The 19,188-nt window shown below is 56.3% G+C and overlaps 1 protein-coding gene across 1 annotated transcript; it reads right to left on the reverse strand.

Moving 5' to 3' along the window:
- Positions 1-8,210: 8,210 nt before the first annotated feature.
- TLX3 (T cell leukemia homeobox 3) lies at positions 8,211-10,954 on the reverse strand. The gene is made up of 3 exons (XM_083798190.1): positions 10,400-10,954; positions 9,924-10,167; positions 8,211-9,206 (listed from the first exon to the last, which is right to left on the reverse strand). Exons 1-3 carry the CDS (start codon positions 10,809-10,811, stop codon positions 8,996-8,998), a joined length of 867 nt encoding a protein of 288 aa, XP_083654316.1. The 5' UTR covers positions 10,812-10,954; the 3' UTR covers positions 8,211-8,995.
- Positions 10,955-19,188: the final 8,234 nt, after the last annotated feature.

Here is a 19,188-nt window from a genome sequence, read left to right on the forward strand (position 1 = left end):
GTTCCTGAGGTGATACCCTGCCGCTTGCTCATGTCCAGCCCTGCTGCGCTGGGGTTGCAATCACAAAGATGCATTTTCCATCAGGGCTCTGGGAGGTCTCCTCCTGCTGATCCTGCCTTGCATTTCTTGCTCGTGCCACGCACCCAGCGCTCCCTCACCAGCTCGCCCCCACACACGGGGCAGAGGCTCCCAGAGGCGTTCAGTTTGGGCAGAAAAGCCACAGAGCAGCATCAAGAGTGGGCAAGGAGATAGCAGCAAACTGAGGCAGACAAAAAAGGCCGGTTCGATATTTTTCCCCATTCAAAATGGCAAAAAGTAATTTGTGCTGCGTGCGTCCACCCAGAGTCCCCAGGTTTATTCTCCACTTGTGGATGTGCCGCTTGAGATGCAGGACCACATCTCACACCCAGATGAAGGACTCCAAAACCCTGCTCCGGGTAGTGGGAAGAAGAGAAGACATCTGTCTTCTCAGATGTGCGAGAGCACCTGGCAGAGCGGACAGGGAAATGGTGGCTGTCCTCATGAATTTTGAACAGAAGGCTTAGGTCAGACAGGAGCTGCTTTTCACTGGGAGCAATTTAGGAGTGGATCACACAGGGAAGGCTGGAAGCTTCACCTAAAAGCTGTTTAGATAACCACATCTGCAGTGTTTGAAACAGAGCCCTGACATGAGGAAGGGCACAGGCTGCTGTATTTTCCCATCTGGTAGCGGGGGAAGAAAACAAGAAGAGCGGAGTGGTTTTGCTCCAACCCCTGTACAGCAGAACCGTATCCTTTCCCCTCTAAGCACTCAGCCAAGGTATAAATGGAGAAGGGCAACTCCGTAGACTGATGTCAGAAAGCCATAGCATGACAAGGCAGGGGAAAAAAACAAAACAAACAAACAAAACAAAAACATCTAAAACCCTACCATTTCTACACTTGGTAAGCTCAGAGGAGGACCATGCTGCAGCTCTCCAAACAGGTCCTGTGTATGTTTTTTTCCTGAACCCTTCACTCATTCCAGGTACTCCCAAATATTTCAGCCTGGGAAGGGAGGCAAAGGTGTTTTTCCTGTTTGGGCTCTCAGGAGTGATCTCATGCCACGCAGGGTACGTAGGCACCAGGTTTGATAGCTCTAACTCGGCGTTTCAAGGTGAAAGTCCTAACCCTGACGTGCCAAGCCAGGCACAGAAAAGCCTCCTCGCCCACCACCCCCACACTCGCCGTTGGCCTCCTGCTGACCGAGGAGGTCAAACTCAAGTTCAAAGCATTCCTGGTGAACACCCTGAGGACACGGGAACCTCCGCAGCTCCTGGCAAGCTGGCGTCGGTGCCATGCACAACAGCTGCTCTGCTGGAGCGCCGAAACCGCAGAGCTCCCCAGTGCAAGGCGGCAGCCTCAGCAACCAGGTCCCCAACTGTGCAAACTGCTTTCAGAATCAATTACCCGTCCCGGCCTCTTTGGGCGAGAGGCAAAATCCTGCTTCCTTCTGCAACTCCACAAAAAGGGGGTATAGCAGCACTAGGATACCGCTCTAGCACTAGAAGGACTGGCTACGGGAGGGCTTGGCTCCATTTGGAGAGAAAACGGCGGCACCGGGAGCAAAGCGCCCAGCGACCACCAAAGGGCTGCCCGAAAATGAGGGCTGAGGAACTGCTGGGGACCAGAAAGGCTCTGGCTGTGACCTGGGGGTGGCAGGGGCTGCAGGCAGCAGCAGAGGCCATGTGGAAAGGGGACACTTGCAGTAGACACAAGTGCCGTGTGGAGAAGGAAGAAAACCAAGAACTCCCAGCAGAAGCACCGCCATGCAGTACTTTGTTCAGGAGCACAGGGTGAAAAGAAACTATGAACCAGGCTGCAGGACTGTGCCTCCCCTGCCCTGTTTTTGGGTGCCAGAACCACAGCACGCTGGGCTACCAGCGGGTCCCCACTGACGGAGGACCCAGCTCCCACAGCAGCGGCAGCCCTGCGGACACCTCGAGGAGCCAGGGGTGCAAGTGGAGACCACAAGGGGCTGCAGAGTGGAGGCCCCCGAGCTGCTGCTCCTGCATGGCCTTTGTCTGGATGCAGTGGAAGCATTAGAAACACTTCCCGTTGTGGTAAAACTCCCCATTTTCCAAATTTTGAGGAAAACAAGAACTCAGGTATGGATTGTACCACCACTACCGGCAGCGGTACTGGGTGGAGGGGAAGGGACGCTGCCCCCATCAGCGGGGACGTCCCCATCCCCATCCCCTCCTGGCACCACCAAGGCCCAGTGCAGGCACCCTTGCTCTGCCTCCTGGCCAAGGGAAGGACCTGCAGGCTGCTTTGATTATTAACCGTGGGCTTTGTCCCCTCCCCAGTGGAGCGCCCGCCCTGGTGGGACCGGGACGTCCCACAGCGGGGTCCCTCGCAGGCGGCTCCATTACCATTAATGGGAGCAGCATGCGCCGGTGAGCGAGGGAGGGGAGCCTAATGTCTTTATATTATACCACCAATTAAGTACTCAGGGTCATGTCCTCAGCTGATGTAAAGTAGATGAGATCCACTGAGCTTAATGGATCTCTGCTGGTTTACTCCGAACGAGGAGCTGGCCCTCTCTGGCTCCTATTAAAACATCTCAGCCCTTCCAGCAGCCTTTGTGTTTAACAGCCCCGCGCTCCAGCCAGCCTTTCCTACCACTCCAGTCCATAAACCACAAGCTTTATTAACTAATAATTAGTTTTTCAAGTTAAGTTTCACTGTCGTATTTTAAGAAGCTGTTGCCCTTACATCAGGTGGGGAATTTGGAAGCGACTTGAAGCAGTGGGAAGAAAGCAGAGGAGAGTCTTGGCCAGGCTCCGGGTGCTTAAACCCCTGCAGGTGCACCCCAGAGGGGGTCTCTCCACCCACCCACCAGCACCCAGCTCCCCGTGGCAGGAGCTGGACACCTCAGTACTACCTGCAACACACCACCTGAGCACGCAGGGACATTTGGAAGGACTTGCCACAGGCTCCCCTAGTCATTTTTTTTCCCAGTCAAATACTAAGGCACCTTAAAACACTAGTTCAGGAGCTAAGCGTGTGATGAATGCTGGATTAAATTGCAATTAGAAGACTATTTTTGCAAACATAGATAATTTCCTCGCATGTTAAAACACAACTTCCAGCATACGTGAGCTTCAGCAGGCACACGGATTGCTCTTTTTTTCCCCTTCTGTCACTGAATTGAATAAGGAACGTTTAGTGTATTTCTGCCACAACAAGGAATAAAAGCAGCATGCTGTACAGAGCTGGGGAGGAAAAAAAAATAAAAAAAAAAATCACAACAGCCTACTAACACAAACGTTCTGAACAAGGAACGTAATATGGACAGCTCTTACAGACACTGTTCTCGTGCAATAACTTAAACAGTGCAGATTACTACTTGGGGAAATAAAAGACAACATAACTTTGAAACTTGAAAAGCTCTTTCTTCGTTGTAATCAATTGCAATAATCCATGTCAGTGATTTAGATGAAGATCAACTTTACCTTTCTTTGCTGATGACACAAAACTAAGAGCAATAAAAAACTTAAGTGCATTTGTGCACAACTAATGGATTGGATGTGGCATGTGCCAATGGAAGTCAGTATGTATAATGCAGCACATGCTGGATGCCAAATTAATGGGATCATTTGGGCATTCTGGAACACTTGTGGCATCGAGCTTAAGTCATCTAAGGAGCCTGGCAAGGGTTGATGACCTTCCGTTTTCCAAAGCCTGCAGAAGCCTTGTAACATTGCAGGCAAAACATGACCATGAATTTTACCCACTCTGTCCAGCTGCTATTTAGTCCAAAGCAGAAAGATGACGAAACTAAGACAATGCACCCGTGCCTTGTGCCCCTAATACAACAAACAGACAAAAGTGCAGGTTGACCTGGACGGGGAGCTGCGGTCAGGTGCACAGGTGACAGACCAGGTCATGCCTGCAGAGCCTGACGATCTGCATCGGGCCATGGGCTCACACCCATTTACACTGTGTTTGCTTCCAACCTGGATTAAATCCTGAAGAAAACTGATCCCAATACAGAGAGGAATGCCCCTGCCTGCTAACAGCATCACCGAGAGGTGCAGAGGTTTGCCCTAGCAGCTCAGGCTAGTGACGGAGCTGGAGATGCCATTCCCCTCCCCATTCCCTGCTCCCAAACCCTGACAAACAGGGCCAGGGGAGGAAGGAGCAGCTCCTGGGGCCGTGGCACAGCTCCCCAGCCGGCCAGGCACGGCTGTGCAGAGCAGGATGCAAGGGGAACAGAACCACCCGGCCCCGATCCCTGCAGTGCAGCCACCTAGTTGCAACGAAGGTCCAGATCCCACAGCCTCATCCATGGGAGCTTGCTGGGTACTCCACAGCCCAGCAGCAACACTTGGCCAGGCTCAGAGGCTCTGGCTGAAAACTTCAGTGAGGTCACCAAGGTCCACACGGCAGGCACGCCGATCCTTGCACAGATGCTCTGTAAATGTTACTGGGAGATGTGCTGCATGAGTCCCCTATTCAGGGCCAGATTTCACTTTAAAAAATGTAATTAATCAAGGTATTTTGAAGAATGGCATGGGGCACAGCAGCACATTGTGCCCAGCTCCAGAACAGATGCGGGAACCTTCACCTGTGCCACCCAGAGAGCACAGGAAAGCTGTCGGGTGCCTCAGCTCCATGGACACGTGGACATCTCTGAATGCACAGCGCAGAGGCGCCTTTAGGCAGCCAGCTCCTACTTTCCACAGTGACTTCAAGAGAGTATTTTATCTCGTAGCCTCAAACAAAATTCATGGGAGTAAGATATCTAAATGCCATTATTGCTCTAACCTTAATGCTGCTGCGAGTCAGCAAAGTTCAGAGCTTTGTGGCCCCCAGAGAGTGGGCAAGGGAAACACAGCATGAAGGGAAACACCCCCAGCAGACAACAGCACAGGGTGCACGTACCCCTCCTCCCCAAAATGCACACCTGCAGAACGCTGTCACCCCAGTCCAGCTGGCTCAAGCAACGCATCGGGATGGCTTCTACCAGTTCAGGAGCAGCAGCTACTGGAGAAGTGCTCACCTGGGTTAGCCACGGCCCCCAAATTATTCCTCATCAGTGGTAGTGATGGTTGCAGTCCAGAAATACACGCTTCAAGGAAAATTCCTCTGCGTGAGGGAGGTGTAAATCTCGGTATTATTTATGTTAGCTATAAATAAGTTAAATTATGACCTAGCTGAGTGAAACACTTTCATAAACCGAGGCTCTGAATATTGTGCAGTTTGCACATGTTTACCAGGACCGTGCTTTCATCACAGAGTGGAGAAGGAGAGCTAATAACCCATTGATTTTAAGGCCCATTTAGGAAAAGGATTGCCTATGCAGATCTGATCACCGTGCATTACTTCGTAACATCTAATACCCTGGGCACAAAATAATGCTGAGAGATGCAAATTCTGCAGCCATTTTTATACGGAGAGGGGTTGCGCCCGTGCATGCGAGTGTGCTAAGGGGCGGCTTTGGGTTTTGGCTGGAAGCAAAGTCAGGAGGGACCCTGAGGAAGGGGTGAGTGTTTCGCATGGCCCTGGTTGCCCTGAGCCCTGCACTGTGCACTCATGCACTCAGCTGTTTGGCCCTGCTCAGAAAATCACTTGCACACCTGATTAAGCAAAGTTCAGAAAGCGATCTGCCCAGCGTTGAGTCCCACTGATAATTCAAAACACTCACCCTCATTTTCCATCCCCATGTGTTTGAACAGGAGTTTTCCTGGGCTTGAAGCTCCAAGAGGAGGGAAGGTAAGCACGCAGCCTGTGCTTCCCAAGGTGCCCGCGCACGGAGACGCGGCCGTTCAGGCTGCTTAGGAAAGATCATCCACATGCTAAGAATTATCAATTTCCTAACAGCATCAAACATCAACGTATTAAAACAGCTCAGGGGGATGTGTAGCCCCTCCAATGCTCTCAGGCCGCATCTTTATCACAAGGCTCACGCTGCCTCTGCTCAAAACGCACCCCCAGAGTGAGCCGGGCCCGTAGAAGAGCGGCCGTGCCGCAGTACGGCTGTCGGAGCTGCTGCCCTCGCTCCCTCTCCCCCCTTCTCTGGGTGTCTGCAGGAGGCTCCCATGGAGGGAAGGGGGCATTTGGCAGGGGTGGGAGGGTGGGGGCAAACCAGTCTGTGTCAGGAACCTGCAAGTCAAACCACTGCCCGCAGACAGCAGTCCAGATCGAGGTGTCGGAGGCACCACGCACAGCCCGGGGGCAGCACATAGGCAGCACTGCCACCGGGATCAGCACAGCCAAGCAGCCCACCCCAAAAAGGAGCCTTCTGCTCCCCAGGCATCTGCACCCCCAGGGCCGCAGCCCCTGGGACGGACAGGCTCACGCTGGGAGCACCAAAGGTCCCCGCAAGCCCCGTGGCTGGCTTCACCTACTGATGGACGTCCAGAAACGCACAGCAGGGAGCGTCGGGCAGCCCTGCCACCCCCGAATCGGGCTGCCAGGGATCGCTGCTGTCACCCACGGGGAGGGAAATGCAGCGTATGCGTTCCCACTGGCATTTCCCTGGCGCTCCCACGAACGCAGGTGCACATCACCCAGGCAGGGGCTGGAGCTCTCCCCACTTCCACCGCCTTCCACGCAGGGCCACATCAGTGCCCCCGCGCCGTCTCATCCACAAAACTGCGGATGCAAGAAGCAGCCTGGCCCCTGTGCTCTGCACATCTCCAAACCCCGAGACCCTCTCCTCCGGAACAAAGACACCACGGCGAGCCCCAGCACACCAGCTCCCTGTGCCAGCACCCTGCTACCACGGCTATTCACGCAGCCGAAATGGAAGCCACCGGTTTCTGAAGTCCTTCGGAAAGTTGGGGGCCCCCCCAAGGCCTCATCCTGCCGTCGTGCCCCCAGCACGTCCCGGGGAGGAGAGCGGAGCCCTGCCGGGGCTGGCAGCACCGGGCCGGCCCCAGCGGTGCTGCGCCGGTACCGGGGCTGGCGGCGCTCGGTGGCTTTGCCGAGCTCCGCGCCTGCCGCAGAGCCGATCGCGGCGGTGCTGAGCTCTCTGACAACGCGCAGGGAAAAAAAAAAATATGCGGGGAAATCGGGAAAATACAGCGGCGTGGGGCCGTGGGGTGCTCCGACAGCTAAAGAATAAGGAGGTGTTGGAAACAAATAAATAAAAAGAAACGCGGGCAGTTTGTAGGTGGCAGGGGGCACCGACAAAACACAACAAGGAACGCACGTGAAAGCGGGGACCCGCTTATTGCGGCCCCCTCGCGTGGTGCTGAGCTCGGCTCGGCCCCGGCGCAGCTCGGCTCGGCCCCGGCCCGGCCCGGCCCGGCCTGCAGCCGTTCCTGGCGCTGCCCGGCCCCGGCCCCGACGGCGGCGGGGACGGGGATAGGGATAGGGACAGGGACGGGAACGGGGACGGCCAAAAGCTGCGGGCAAGCGGCATTCCCGAGAACCCGTGGCCAGGGACAGACCGCCTCGTTGCTTTTTTTTAGTATTATTATTTATTATTATTTTTGATTTTAAATCCTCCGTTCCTCTCAGACACCTCCCCTCGGCCGCCGCTGCCCAGCTCAGCCCGCACATCCCCGGCTGCTGAACGGCGCCGGCCGAGCAGCCGCAGCCCAGCCCCGGGGGCAGGATCGGGCCCTGCCTTCGCACCGCCGCAGCCCCCCCGGGCGAACCCAACCCAACCCCAATCCAACCCAAAGCCCTGCGGCAGGGCGAGCCCGAGCCCCGCCGCCCCCAGGAGCGGGGCTCGCAGGAGATGCGGTACCGCATCCCCCCCCCGGGGACGGGCTCCGGCCCCGACCCTGCCCCTTGCCGGGGGTCGGGGCCAGCCCAGGAGCGGGCGACCCCCGGCGGCCCCGTTCGCGGCGCCCGGCCCCGCTCCGCCGCCCGCCGCCCCCGGCCGGCCCCGCAGCCCCGCAGCGGCCCGGCCTTCGATACCAAATAACGGAAATACAAAATAAAGCGGCAAACGAAAGGCGACGGCCGCAGCCCCCCGGGCCGGCGGCGGGGTCGCGGCAGCGGCTCCCGAAGCCGCCGGCACCGCCCGGAGCCGCCGGTGCCGGTCCCGGTGCCCTCCCGGTACCACCCCGGTGCCGTCCCCGCTCCGCCGCCCGCTCACCTCCGGCTCGGCCCCGCCGTTTCCAGCCGCCTCCGGCCCGGCTCGGCCCCGGTCCCCGTCCCGGTCCCCGTCCCGGTCCCCGTCCCGGTCCCGGTGCGGCGGCGGCGCCCCGAGGCACGCAGGGAGCGGAGAGGCGTTTTTAAAGAAAACGTTTATTTACACGTCTCGGCAAGTACAAAGTATTATACATGGTCTGTGTCAACCCCAAATCTTCTTTATTATGAAACATAAGGCGCTTTCTCTAGAGTCGGTGGCGAAAGGAGAGGGTGCGGGTGCTGTTTCGGTGCGCTAAGCTTGTCGGCAGGAGAAGGTGAGGACGAAATAAAGTGTGTGTGTCGCCTGAAAGGAGCCCTTATTACTACGGTGAATAAATTACAGCTGACATTAACTTCACCTGGGACAGATGGAAGCTACCGCTTTTCAGCTTAATAGGGTTTCCTAAGCTAATGAGTCATCACCGGCTCCACTTAGTCCCCTCCGCTAAGTGATAGGTAGGTGCGTTTTTTTTTTCTTTAGACTATCCTCAGAACGGGAAAAAAAAAAATAGCCTTTTGTTCCAAAGCCAACACAAAATCCCTATGTCCGGATTTCGATATAAATAATCGAGGTTTTATATAATTCCATATTAATAGTGCCCAAAATCTCGATGCATAAATAAATTAAATTATTAACACTTCTTACAAAAAGTGACATATCTCCCCTCCTAGTGGAACATCGACACGAAGATACAAGCGGAGCGCGGGGCCCCGCTGCCGCCGCCTTGGCCCCGGGGAAGCGGCGCGGGGGGCCCGGTCCTGGTGCTGGTCCCGGGGCCGGTCCCGGTCCCGGGGGCTCCGCTCGCCGCCGCCTCTCCCCCCCTGCTCGTGCCGGGACCGGGAGCGGGGCCGAGTCCGCTGCGTGCCCGGCGGTGGCCGGGGCTCAGACGAGGGAGGTGACCGGGGGGATCTTGGCGCTCTCCTCCTCCCAGGGCTGCAGGTTCTGCAGGGCGAACAGCGACGAGTTGTGCAGGCACAGCGGGTCGGGCTGGATCGACTCGTTCAGGGACTTCTGGAAGGCGTCGTGCTGCAGCTGCAGCATCAGCCGGCTCGCCTGCTGCCGCTCGGCCTCCCGCTCCTCCGCCGTCTGCCGCCTGCCAGGGGACACGTTCAGCCCGGCCGCCCCGGGGACGGGCACCGGCACCGCGGGGACAGGGACCGGGACCACCGGGACCACCGGGACGGGCACCGGGACGGGCACCGGCAGCGGGGCAGCCCCGGCGGAGGCGCTGCGGGCGGCGGAGCCCCCCGAGCTGCGGCGAGCCCCCCCCATTATTTTACGGAATATCTCCCCTTTTCGGAATCAGCCGTTTGCCGGACAACCCCCCGTCTATCCGAGCAACCCCTCCTTTTCCCAATAATTCCCCCAATTTTTCCAATAATTCCCGCGAATTTTCCCGATAATTCCCTTCCCCCATTTTTTTCATTCTTTCCGAATAGAATACTATGTAAAAATAAAAACGAAAATAATAACAATAATAATAATAATAATAAAACAAACACAAATCGAAAAGAAAAACCAAACCAAACGAACAAAAAAAAACACAACCCAACCCAAACCAAAAAAATAAAGAAAAAAGAATCCCAAACCAAACCCCCAAAAATCCCAAACCAAACCGAACAAAAAAACCCAACCCAACCCAAAATAACTAAGGAGAACCAAGGGAAGGAGGGACGGCAGCCCGCCGCCGAGCCCCCGGCTCCCGGCCCGGCCCCTCGGCCGCCGGCCCGGGGCAGGGCGGCAGCGGCGCTCCCGGGGCTCCGGGCGGTGCCGGGCGCGGACGGGGCGGCCCCGGGGGCGCGGGACTCACCGCCACTTGGTGCGCCGGTTCTGGAACCAGGTCTTCACCTGGGCGTCCGTCATCTTGAGGGACTTGGCGAGGGCGGCGCGCTCGGCCGACGCCAGGTACTTCTGGCGGTGGAAGCGCTTCTCCAGCTCGCAGATCTGCACCCGGGAGAAGGACGTGCGCGGCTTCTTGCGCTTCGGCGGGGTCCGGTTCTGGTAGGGGTGCCCGATCCGCCGCGTCACCGTGAACGGCGTCAGCGCCGCCGCCGCTGCCCGGGGGGGAAGCAACAGGGGTCGGCCCCGGCCCGACGGCGGCCCCGCGCCCGCCGCCCCCCGACGGCGGCTCCGTGCCGGGGGGGCCGGGGCCGCGCCGCCGCCCGCTCCTTTCCCCCGCCGCCACCGGTATTTTTTACGGTTTTTAAATTTTTTTTTGATTTTTCGTTTTTTTTTCTTCTTTTTTTTTTTTTTTTTCCCGTTAGCCGCGGCCCGGCGCCGCCTTACCCGTGAAGCGGTCCTTGACGAAGCGGCGGCTGCTCTCCATCCACGGGAAGTTGAGGCCGCCCAGGCCGGGCACGGCGGGGATGGCGCTGGGGATGGGCGGCGGCACGGCCCCGGGGATGGGCCTGTGCGCCGGCACCCGGATCACGCCTCCCGGGGCCAGGCTCAGGTTGACGCCGTACGAGCCCGAGTCCTCGAAGGGCGCCGCGATGGCGGGGAAGGGCGCGGGCAGCGCCGGGTAGGGCGCTCCGCCGCGCCCGCCCAGGAAGGCCGCGCCGTCGGGGCCCCGGGGGGGCGGCGGCGGCGGCGGGGGAGCGGCGTCCGGCTCGGCGCCGCTCAGGATCTGGTCGATGCCGAAGCTGATGGGCTCGTGCTGCGGCTGCGGCTGGGGCTGCGCGCCCGCCGCCGGCTCCATCCTCCCGCGCCGCCCCGCCGCCGCCCGCGCCCGCTATAAAGGAGCCGCTGGCACCGCCCGGCGCGGCGCGGCGCGGCACGGCCCGGGACAGCCCGGCACGGCCCGGGACGGCCCGGCACGGCCCGGCACCGCTCGGCACCGCTCGGCACCGCGGGCCCGGCCGGCCCCGGCGAGCGCCGCGCGGGAACTTTGCGGAGCGCGCGCCGCCCCGCCAGCCCGCCCGGCATCTCCGCGGGGCCGCCGCGCGCCCCGCGCCGCGTGCGCCCCCGCCGCCGCCATTGGCCGCCGCCGCCCGGCCTCTGCGCTCCCATTGGCTCCCGCCGCCCCGCCACCGGGGGAGAGCCCCCCCCTCCTCCCGCCCCGAACCGCCGGACCCGCGGTGACGTCACTCGGGGCGGGAGGACAATGGGCGCGCGCGGGGCGGGGCGGGGGGGCGGCGCCGCCGTCGGGGCGCGCCCGCGGGGGGAGCGCGGGGCGCGGAGCCCCCCCGGAGCCCCCCGGACCCCTCCGGTCCCCCCGGCCGCCCCGTCGGGCCCGGCCCCGCCCGGCCCCGCCCGGCCCTGCCCGGCCCCGCGGCACCCAACGGCGGCGATCGAGCCCCGGCGCCCGCCCCGACGGCAGCGGGGAACCGGGGAGCGGGTCTGGGGTTTTTTGGGGGGGCTCCCGGAGCGGCCCCGGCCCCGGTTAATTGGCGGCGGCGGAGCGGGAGGCGGCCGCTAAGCGAGTTTGCAGACGCTCCCTGACGTCCAAATTGGACTAAAGGCGTTAAAAATTAAATAACGCTCAGCCGCATTTACTTAGTTCCCCTCTTATAAAGGGAAATGAAAACAGGGAATAGAATTTTCCTTTTAATAGAATGTAATGGTATTTGATCAGCACCTGGTAGGGCGATCCCGTGCTCGCAGGAGCGGTGACAAGGCGGCAGTTTATTAGTTTGTACAGCCCGGGATTCAATTACCCCAACGCGCCCAACAATTCCTACGGCAGCGCCGAGCGCGGGCGGCCCCCGGCCCCCAGCCCCCGCCCCGACGGCCCGGGGGGGTTACGGGGAGCTATGGAGGGCTATGGGGGACTACGGGTTATAGGGCTATGGGGGGCTGTAGGGGGCTATGGCGGGGTTATAGGGGCCTATGGGGGCTCCCTCGTGCCCCCCCCGGCCCCGGCTGAAGCCGAGCCCCGGAGCCGCCGCCTCTTGCCCACGGAGCGCGGCGCTGCCCGCGGCCGTCGGGGGGGAGAATCCCCGTGCCCCGCGGTCCTTCAGCTCCGCCGTTACCGGCCCCCCCCCCCCCCCCCCCCTCGTCCCCTCCCGTCCCCCGGGGCCGCCCGGTGCCACCCCCGGCCGCGGGCAGCCCGACGGGGCCGTCCCCGCTCGGTGCCGCCCGCAGCGGCCGCCGCGGCTCCTCCCCGGCCCCGGAGCGGCGCTAATCGGATTTCCCCGAGCCCGGCAAGATGGTGCGGGGCCGGGGGGCGGCGGGGGGCAGCCCGCGGGGACCCCCCCTCCGGCCGGGCAGCGCCGACGGGGAGAGCCGGGCTGCGGGCGGGGGGCGGCGGGGAGGGGGGGGGACACGGGGAGTGGGAGGGGGGGGGCGACAAAAATAAAAGCAACCCGGGGGAGGGTAAATAAATAAATAAAGTGACACCCGGTCCTGAATCAGGGCAGGCTTTGTTAGAGAAAATTGCAGCTTGATCTGCATAATGGGAACTCTGGCTGCCCAAGGCTATCTTTTTATTGCATGTGTGTCTGCTGTTATCAATTTTGTGAACGATTTCACAGGGAGCCTGGCAGACTTGAGCTGGAATAATATGCAAAGATGAGCTTTGAATAATGAATGATGTGCTTTTAAACCAATTCCAAAGTGTCTGTGATAGTACAATATGAAAAGGGGTGGTAAGTAATAGTATATTTAAAAGGCGCTAGTATGTTTTTATTACTATATTTAAAAAGATATCTATATTATTTTTGTGAAATGGATAATATATCACAGAGTCTTTGATAATCAGCTAAACAATACATTTTTCTTTGGGAAAACTCTCCCGGTTTTACACAGTTAAATATAGAGTAGAGCTTTGTAACGCTCGGCTACCTTATTAAATATTAACTCTATTTTAATATTAGCTTTTAAATTTAATATGTTGACGTTCTGCAGTTTTACTTTAATTACGTTTTATAATTAATAACCCGGGACGTATGGTATCCTTAAATGCGGCTCCCCCGCTGCCGCCTCCTCTCCCTCGCCCCTCCGCGGGCCGGGGGCGCGCAGCCCCCGCGCAGCCCCCGCGCAGCGCTGCGGCTCCGCGGCCGGGCTCGCCCCGACCCCGGCCCCGGGACCCCGGCGGGGGCTGCTGGGGGCCGTCGGGAGCCGGAGCCGGGCCGGGGGCAGGCAGCGGGCACCCGCGGTAGGCTGCCAAGGTTTCCCGTCCCGGGAAAAGTCGCGCTGCGCCCTGCCAAAGCACCGCCGGAGCCGGCGGAGGGGGCCTGGGGAGCTGCGCCCTGGGGTGCTGCACCCTGGGGAGCTGCGCCCTGGGGAGCTGCACCCTGGGGAGCTGTGCTGTGCCACCTGCAGAGGCACCGGGGAGAGGAGGAAATCGAAGGGGACAGAGGAAAATAATCGCACGCAAGAGGAATAACCAACCGGCTCCCCAGCTCCCGGAGTCTGCCAGCAGGAGGATCTGGGGGCGGCCAAGCAGAAACCCCCTTGCCTGCCCTGAAACCCAGAGCTGTGCCCGGCCCCGTGGCTGTGGGGTGCGGAGGGGGATGTGTGACAGCCCGGGGGGACTGGGTTCAGTTGTGGGGTGCATGTGAACCCCTCAGCCCCTGCCACGTCTGTGGGCTCAGATCAGAGAGGGCATCCTCACAGGCCCTGCCACGTGCCAGGCAGCAGCTGATGCCACCGTCCATCTGCAAGGAGCTTCCTGGAGGCTGGGAGAATAAAACCGTGATGAAATAGGCACTGCCCCAGTCCCAAACGCCTTTTAAACGAGTCAGCTCCTGCTCCCCTCTTCCATTGCGGCCCCAGACATTTCGGTTCCTGCGTTTGGGGCAGGTTTGCTGGCAGCAGCCTCAGCCGTGCTGCCCACGCGTGCTCCTGCACCCCATGGGCCACGGCAGAAAGAAGCAGCAATTCCTGGAAAGCAGAGGCAAGATGGGGATGGTCCCCTCTCCTGGACATATCCAGTGCCAGCGAAAACGAAATCCCTGTCAGGAGGAGGCTGGCGCTGCCAGCTCGAGCATCCCCACCCGTCCCCTGGTCCTGCCGCCACCCTGAGACCACCCATGGGTGGCTCTGGGGGGACCCAGGGCAGCCCCTGGCTTTAAATCCGTCTGCACCCCGAGGCAGTATTCCTCCACACAGCTCTGTTCCTAAGTAGCCTTGGTTAAATGTTTATTGACAAAATTTAGCGTGGGCCAAATGATCCATTACACTTTTTTTTTTTTTTTTAATCATATTTACCATTAATTATTTTTAAAACGAGGCATTTTGTTTCTAAGGTGAGAGGGACAGATCTCTGGGAATGAGACCAAGAGAAACCACTGCGGGACTCCTCCAACCTTTTAAAACCAGGAGGCAGCGTTTTATAATAATGGGCCGTTAATTGATGGCACATTGCTGCGCAATTCCTATGGAGCGGGAGCGCGGGGCCGCAGCGAGATCGATGCTCGCGCAGGAGACCTGAGGCCGGGAGGCCCAGCCGGGCTTGAGCAGTGCTGCTGCAGCCGGCTGGAGAAGAGAAGCGACCCCAGAGCTGGGGAAAACATCCACCCCGAGCCCTGAAGAGGCTGTACAGCCCACCTATGTCACGCAGGTGGATGTACGAGCAATGCAGCCCCCCCCTCCTGCCCCGTCCAGCTGTGATCCTGCACGTCCAGCGCCTCCTGCCCCGTCCCTGCCTCCCGCCCCCGCTCCAAAGGCTCCTGCTGCCAGGGCCTGGGCTGGCAGTGGCTGCACGACCCTCACCAAGGCCCTGCTCGAGTCTGAAACAAGGTAGAAAGAAAGAGGTGTTGTGAAGGTTGCGTGCTCACGCCTCTGACCTAGCACCGGTCTTCAGCAGCGTCTTCGTGCCGCCTCTCTGGCGGTCTCAGTGCTACAAATATATCCTCCTCCTTTAAAGGATGCTCAGGGCAGCGTCTCCTCTCACCTATCACCCTCTGTTACCCTGAGGCCGTGCTTTAATGCAGGAATTCAGCCGCTGCAGGGCAGCTCCCGTTCCAGCTCACAGGACCTCGCATCACAGCCAGCTGCAGGCGGGGACACAACACCCCAAAAGCAGCCCCTGATGCTGCTTCGGGTTTTGTCTCTCCCCACACAGGGCCTGGAAGCAGCGGTGAGTGCGGAGAGGTTTCTGCTGCAGCGCCTGGCACCGGTAGCAGGCAAGGCCGGGCCGGCTCTCTACAGCCTGTTCTATATGGAGATAATGGGGTGAGACTTACTAATAAATAAAATCACTTGTGTAACCCCCAAACGTGTTCTTGAACACACAACACCTGTCACTACTTATGTACACTCTGCAGAGGCTTTTGCCAGGCCTCCCCTGAGGCAGTGGCCTCGCAGGCCAGCGGGGTGAGGCTGGAGCGGGCGCGGGCAGGGGAAGGAGGACGGGCGGCTGGGAAGCAGCCCCCACCTGAGCAGCTCGCAGCTCTCAGCTGTCCCCTGCCGCTGTCCTGTCCCTCAGGCCTGCTCCTGCGGGCCCTGCCAGGCTGTGCCCGTGCGTCCCTTCCAGGCAGAGCCCGTGGAGAGGTCGCCACCCAGCTCTGCCCCCCTTTAACCTTCCCGCACCTCTCCTGGCACAGCGGGGGCCGAGCCCCCCACCAGCACAGGCTGTGTGAGCCGGGGTCTGTGCTCACCGTGAGGCACCAGCCCCCAAAAAGCAGAGCAGGGAGGTAAATAAACCCTGTGCGTCCCTGCGGAGGGGTCGGAAGGGTTAAATGCTACTCAGAGCAAACAGGTAGAGGTGGCTTGCAGCCTCAGACACCGAACGTACCTTAGTGGCTTCAAGTCACGTTTCACAGAGTGCGTTTTTATCCAGTTGGTAGCCTTACGGGTCTTATTAGAAAAGCCTGAACTTTGTTTTGGTTCAAAATCCATGCATCGTTCCACACAAAAGCGTGACACTCAGTTACGTGGGGAGGGCGCAAGAGAAGGAACCGGGGCTGGAAGGAGAGCGGCAGGGGGACGCCGGGCAGACGGGGCCGTTTCTTTCAGCCACCTCTGACAACCTCAGGCTGCGGCGGAGCTGAGGGGAACGTCCCGGTAACAGGGCAAACCCTGCAAGAGGCAGCCGTCGGGTCCCCCGCACGCATCGCGAAGGGGCTGCGTGGAGGTGCGGGTGCTTGCTGCATAAACCCGGAGAGCAGCCGGTGCCTTCCTTCTCCTCTCTTATTCTTATTTTATATACCAACATGCGGTTGCTGCCAGATTTTTCTACTAAATATGACTTTTGTTGGGCAAATTACATTAGGATGGATGCCGCAGGTATCCATTAAGGTTTATTTATCGTGATACTGTTTGGATCTCACACTTATAAATAACTTATGTTATGGCTTTTGTTTGTAGAAATGTAACTTACATATTTTATTGCGCTTTCTGTAAGCCTCAAAAAGAATGTTGTCAAAGAAGCGCTCTTAACAGCAATCTAAACTATGGTACATAAAATCTACACTAACATTATTTTTTAATACAGCAAGGAAGCATGTTATCCCTCTACAGTTTGAAAGGTTTGCTGTCATCATAAACTCATACTACAATAAAACATTAACAAGTCCAAGGAATTATTTTATAAAGTGTGCATATACTCACAGCTGAGTTTCTTCAAAGCCTCCTTATGCAAGCAGGACAAGATATTAAAACTTTGTGTTTTCCTTAGAAAGCTGCCTTTGCCTGTGCAAGCAGAGTGAGGCTGCTCTAGGGGCTGCTTTATTCTCCCCTCTCAGGAGGACGGTTGCTTACCTGAGATTTGTTTGTTGGTGCCTCTCGCTGGGACAGCAGAGAACACAGCTGGGGGAGAATCAGAACTATTTTGCAGCCCCAATTGGTTTGCATAACCAGACAGACTCACATCGGGCTCTTGAGAGGAAAACACTCGGGGCCAAGTACAGTCTTCCTTTCTGATTTTTGTTTTCCCATTCCATTTTTTCCCACTTTCTTTTTTTTTAAAGAAAAAAAAATCCAAACCCCTTAAGGCAATTATGTGTTAAAAAAAGAAAAAAAAAACGCACACAAACCAAAAAGGAATTACACATCCTTTGTAAACATATGAGGAAATTCTGTGCTGTACCCACTTTGTCAGTACCCTTTTAAAGGCTGACACTAAAGACTCTCGACAAAGAATCTGTAGTCATAAAATACATTATTTGCTACGCTATACATTTTCAACCTAAAAGCAAGAGTATTTATATGGCCAGCTACTCTAAATAAGTTTGTTGTCAATTGTTAACCAAGGTTGGAACGCTGTTCAAATACACGCATCGTTTGCCCAGTTTATAAGGTGTTCTTTAGATCTTACTTGTAAGTTGTAACAAGGGATGCGTTAGAAGGGAAGTTTCAAAAACGCACTCCAGCGCCCCAGGGAGTCAGTAGCCTTATATTAAAGCATGCCCTAAAGTCTGAGTGCCAAGTTACGAGGGCACACGGTGCTCTCCTTTTCAGTATGCCAAACTTCGGCTTTCAGCAGAGCAGCTAATTTAACCAGCAAACTGACTGCTTTGTGAGCACAAGCAGCTTGTATGCAACCGATATTTATTTCCACCCTATGACAAGGAAAACCGGAATCGCAGAACCCATTAGCTTTCAACCGAGCCTTTTAATGCCAATTTTGAGTTGTAAGGTTATGGAAGGGTGCGTATAGCAAACCTGCCAGAGAGGCAGCAGCACAGCTCAGCACTGAGCCCTGCAACCATTTGCAAGGTAAAATGGAGAGACCTTTCCCCAAATCCCGCTCCCCACACACACACATTCACATGCACATGCGCACACGTGAGCGTGAACCAGTTCACAAGTACTGCAGCTTGTAAAATTTGACTTAGGAGCAATGATTCTAGTTTCCTTCAAGGACTGAAATGGAAGATGAACAGCTGTACTAATTCCTATTTGTTTCAGGTGTTGATAATGATCACCCACTTAGTGTGAAGTTTTCAAACCTTGGCACTTAGCAATACCAAAAAAAACATGGCTCTTTACTAACTCCATCGATTCTTTTCTCAGGTACACAGCACTCCTGGAAATCAGACCCTTTGGCTGCACATTAAATAATTTCTCCAGCTAAGCTTAAATGAAAACAAAAAGCTGCTTAACAAAATGACTTCCTTTCAGATCCAGTTCCTGCAGTTTAAACATGTGCAGAAAAATAAGAGTTGCAAAGAAAAAAATGCAAAAATCTATAGGAAATATTGGTATGAACTTTTGCTCCCTGATGGCCACAATAAAAAAATCATATTCTGATCTAAACAATGGTGAAATGCTCCTAAATACAACAATGTAAGCAAGCGTGAAAAGCACATGAGATCAATTATTTACATAAAAAAAAGAAAAACCCAACCCAATACCGATAGCTTCTAATTGCACATAATAGCATTTGTACATTATGAACTAATTGACTTACTGCTTAAATAGTTCTAATTTTTGTTAGATTTTGCTTCAATTCATTTGTGTATTTCATCAGCCCACACAGTGCCTCGTACCCGCCACAGAATAATGACATTAATTGTTCCACAGAAAATCAGCGTGGCGAGCTTACACGTGAGCTTCAGACTGGAGGAGGGATTTTGTTTTGGTGCGCACTGAACTCTTTATGTTCTCTGACAGGTGAAGATAAATTTGCTGAATTTGCTGGTTTAGATGCATGTGTTCATCTTCATTGTGCCACAAGCCATTTAAATATGGGCGATAAGTCTCTGTAACTATCTGCTTGCTTTTTTGTAGCGGTGGATGAATTAAATCCCTTTTAAACAGTGTCATAACATTTTGCATTTTTTCCCCCTCTCCATTTCCAAGGACCTGGAAAATTTGTACTTGTAAAATTCAAACAACTATCGGTATTTCATTAATGGTTGCTCCATCAACCATTACGTTGCACATTTTTTATTATGTGCAACATGCTTAATTTCCTTGTCATATTCATAGCCTAAAATGATCATTTTTACTCTTCTTCCACATTGTTATCCATGTTGTCATAAACCTCCTGTGTTGAAAAGAAATGTATAACATTTTGTAGAAAAATAGCAATTTTATTATTTCAAAAAGATGTCATATAAAATTTGCACTGGTTTTCAACTCATTTTCCAACAAGTATGAGCTCAGTCAGAATGAGCTCAGGGTTTTTTATCGGTAAGAGATGTTATTTAATACTATATGCAGAACTGAGAATCATTAACTAATGCAAG

The sequence above is a fragment of the Anser anser genome (genome assembly GCF_964211835.1).
Source record: "Anser anser genome assembly, chromosome: 14".
Lineage (NCBI taxonomy): Eukaryota > Metazoa > Chordata > Aves > Anseriformes > Anatidae > Anser > Anser anser.

Excerpts from the sequence above, each read along its gene's own strand:
- TLX3 (XM_083798190.1), bottom strand. The coding sequence starts at position 10,811 with ATGGAGCCGGCGGCGGGCGCGCAGCCCCAGCCGCAGCCGCAGCACGAG. Across the intron at positions 10,168-10,399 it reads CGTCAAGGACCGCTTCACGG|CGGCGGCGGCGCTGACGCCG; the intron begins GTAAGGCGGCGC and ends CCCCCCGGGCAG. Across the intron at positions 9,207-9,923 it reads AACCGGCGCACCAAGTGGCG|GCGGCAGACGGCGGAGGAGC; the intron begins GTGAGTCCCGCG and ends GTCCCCTGGCAG.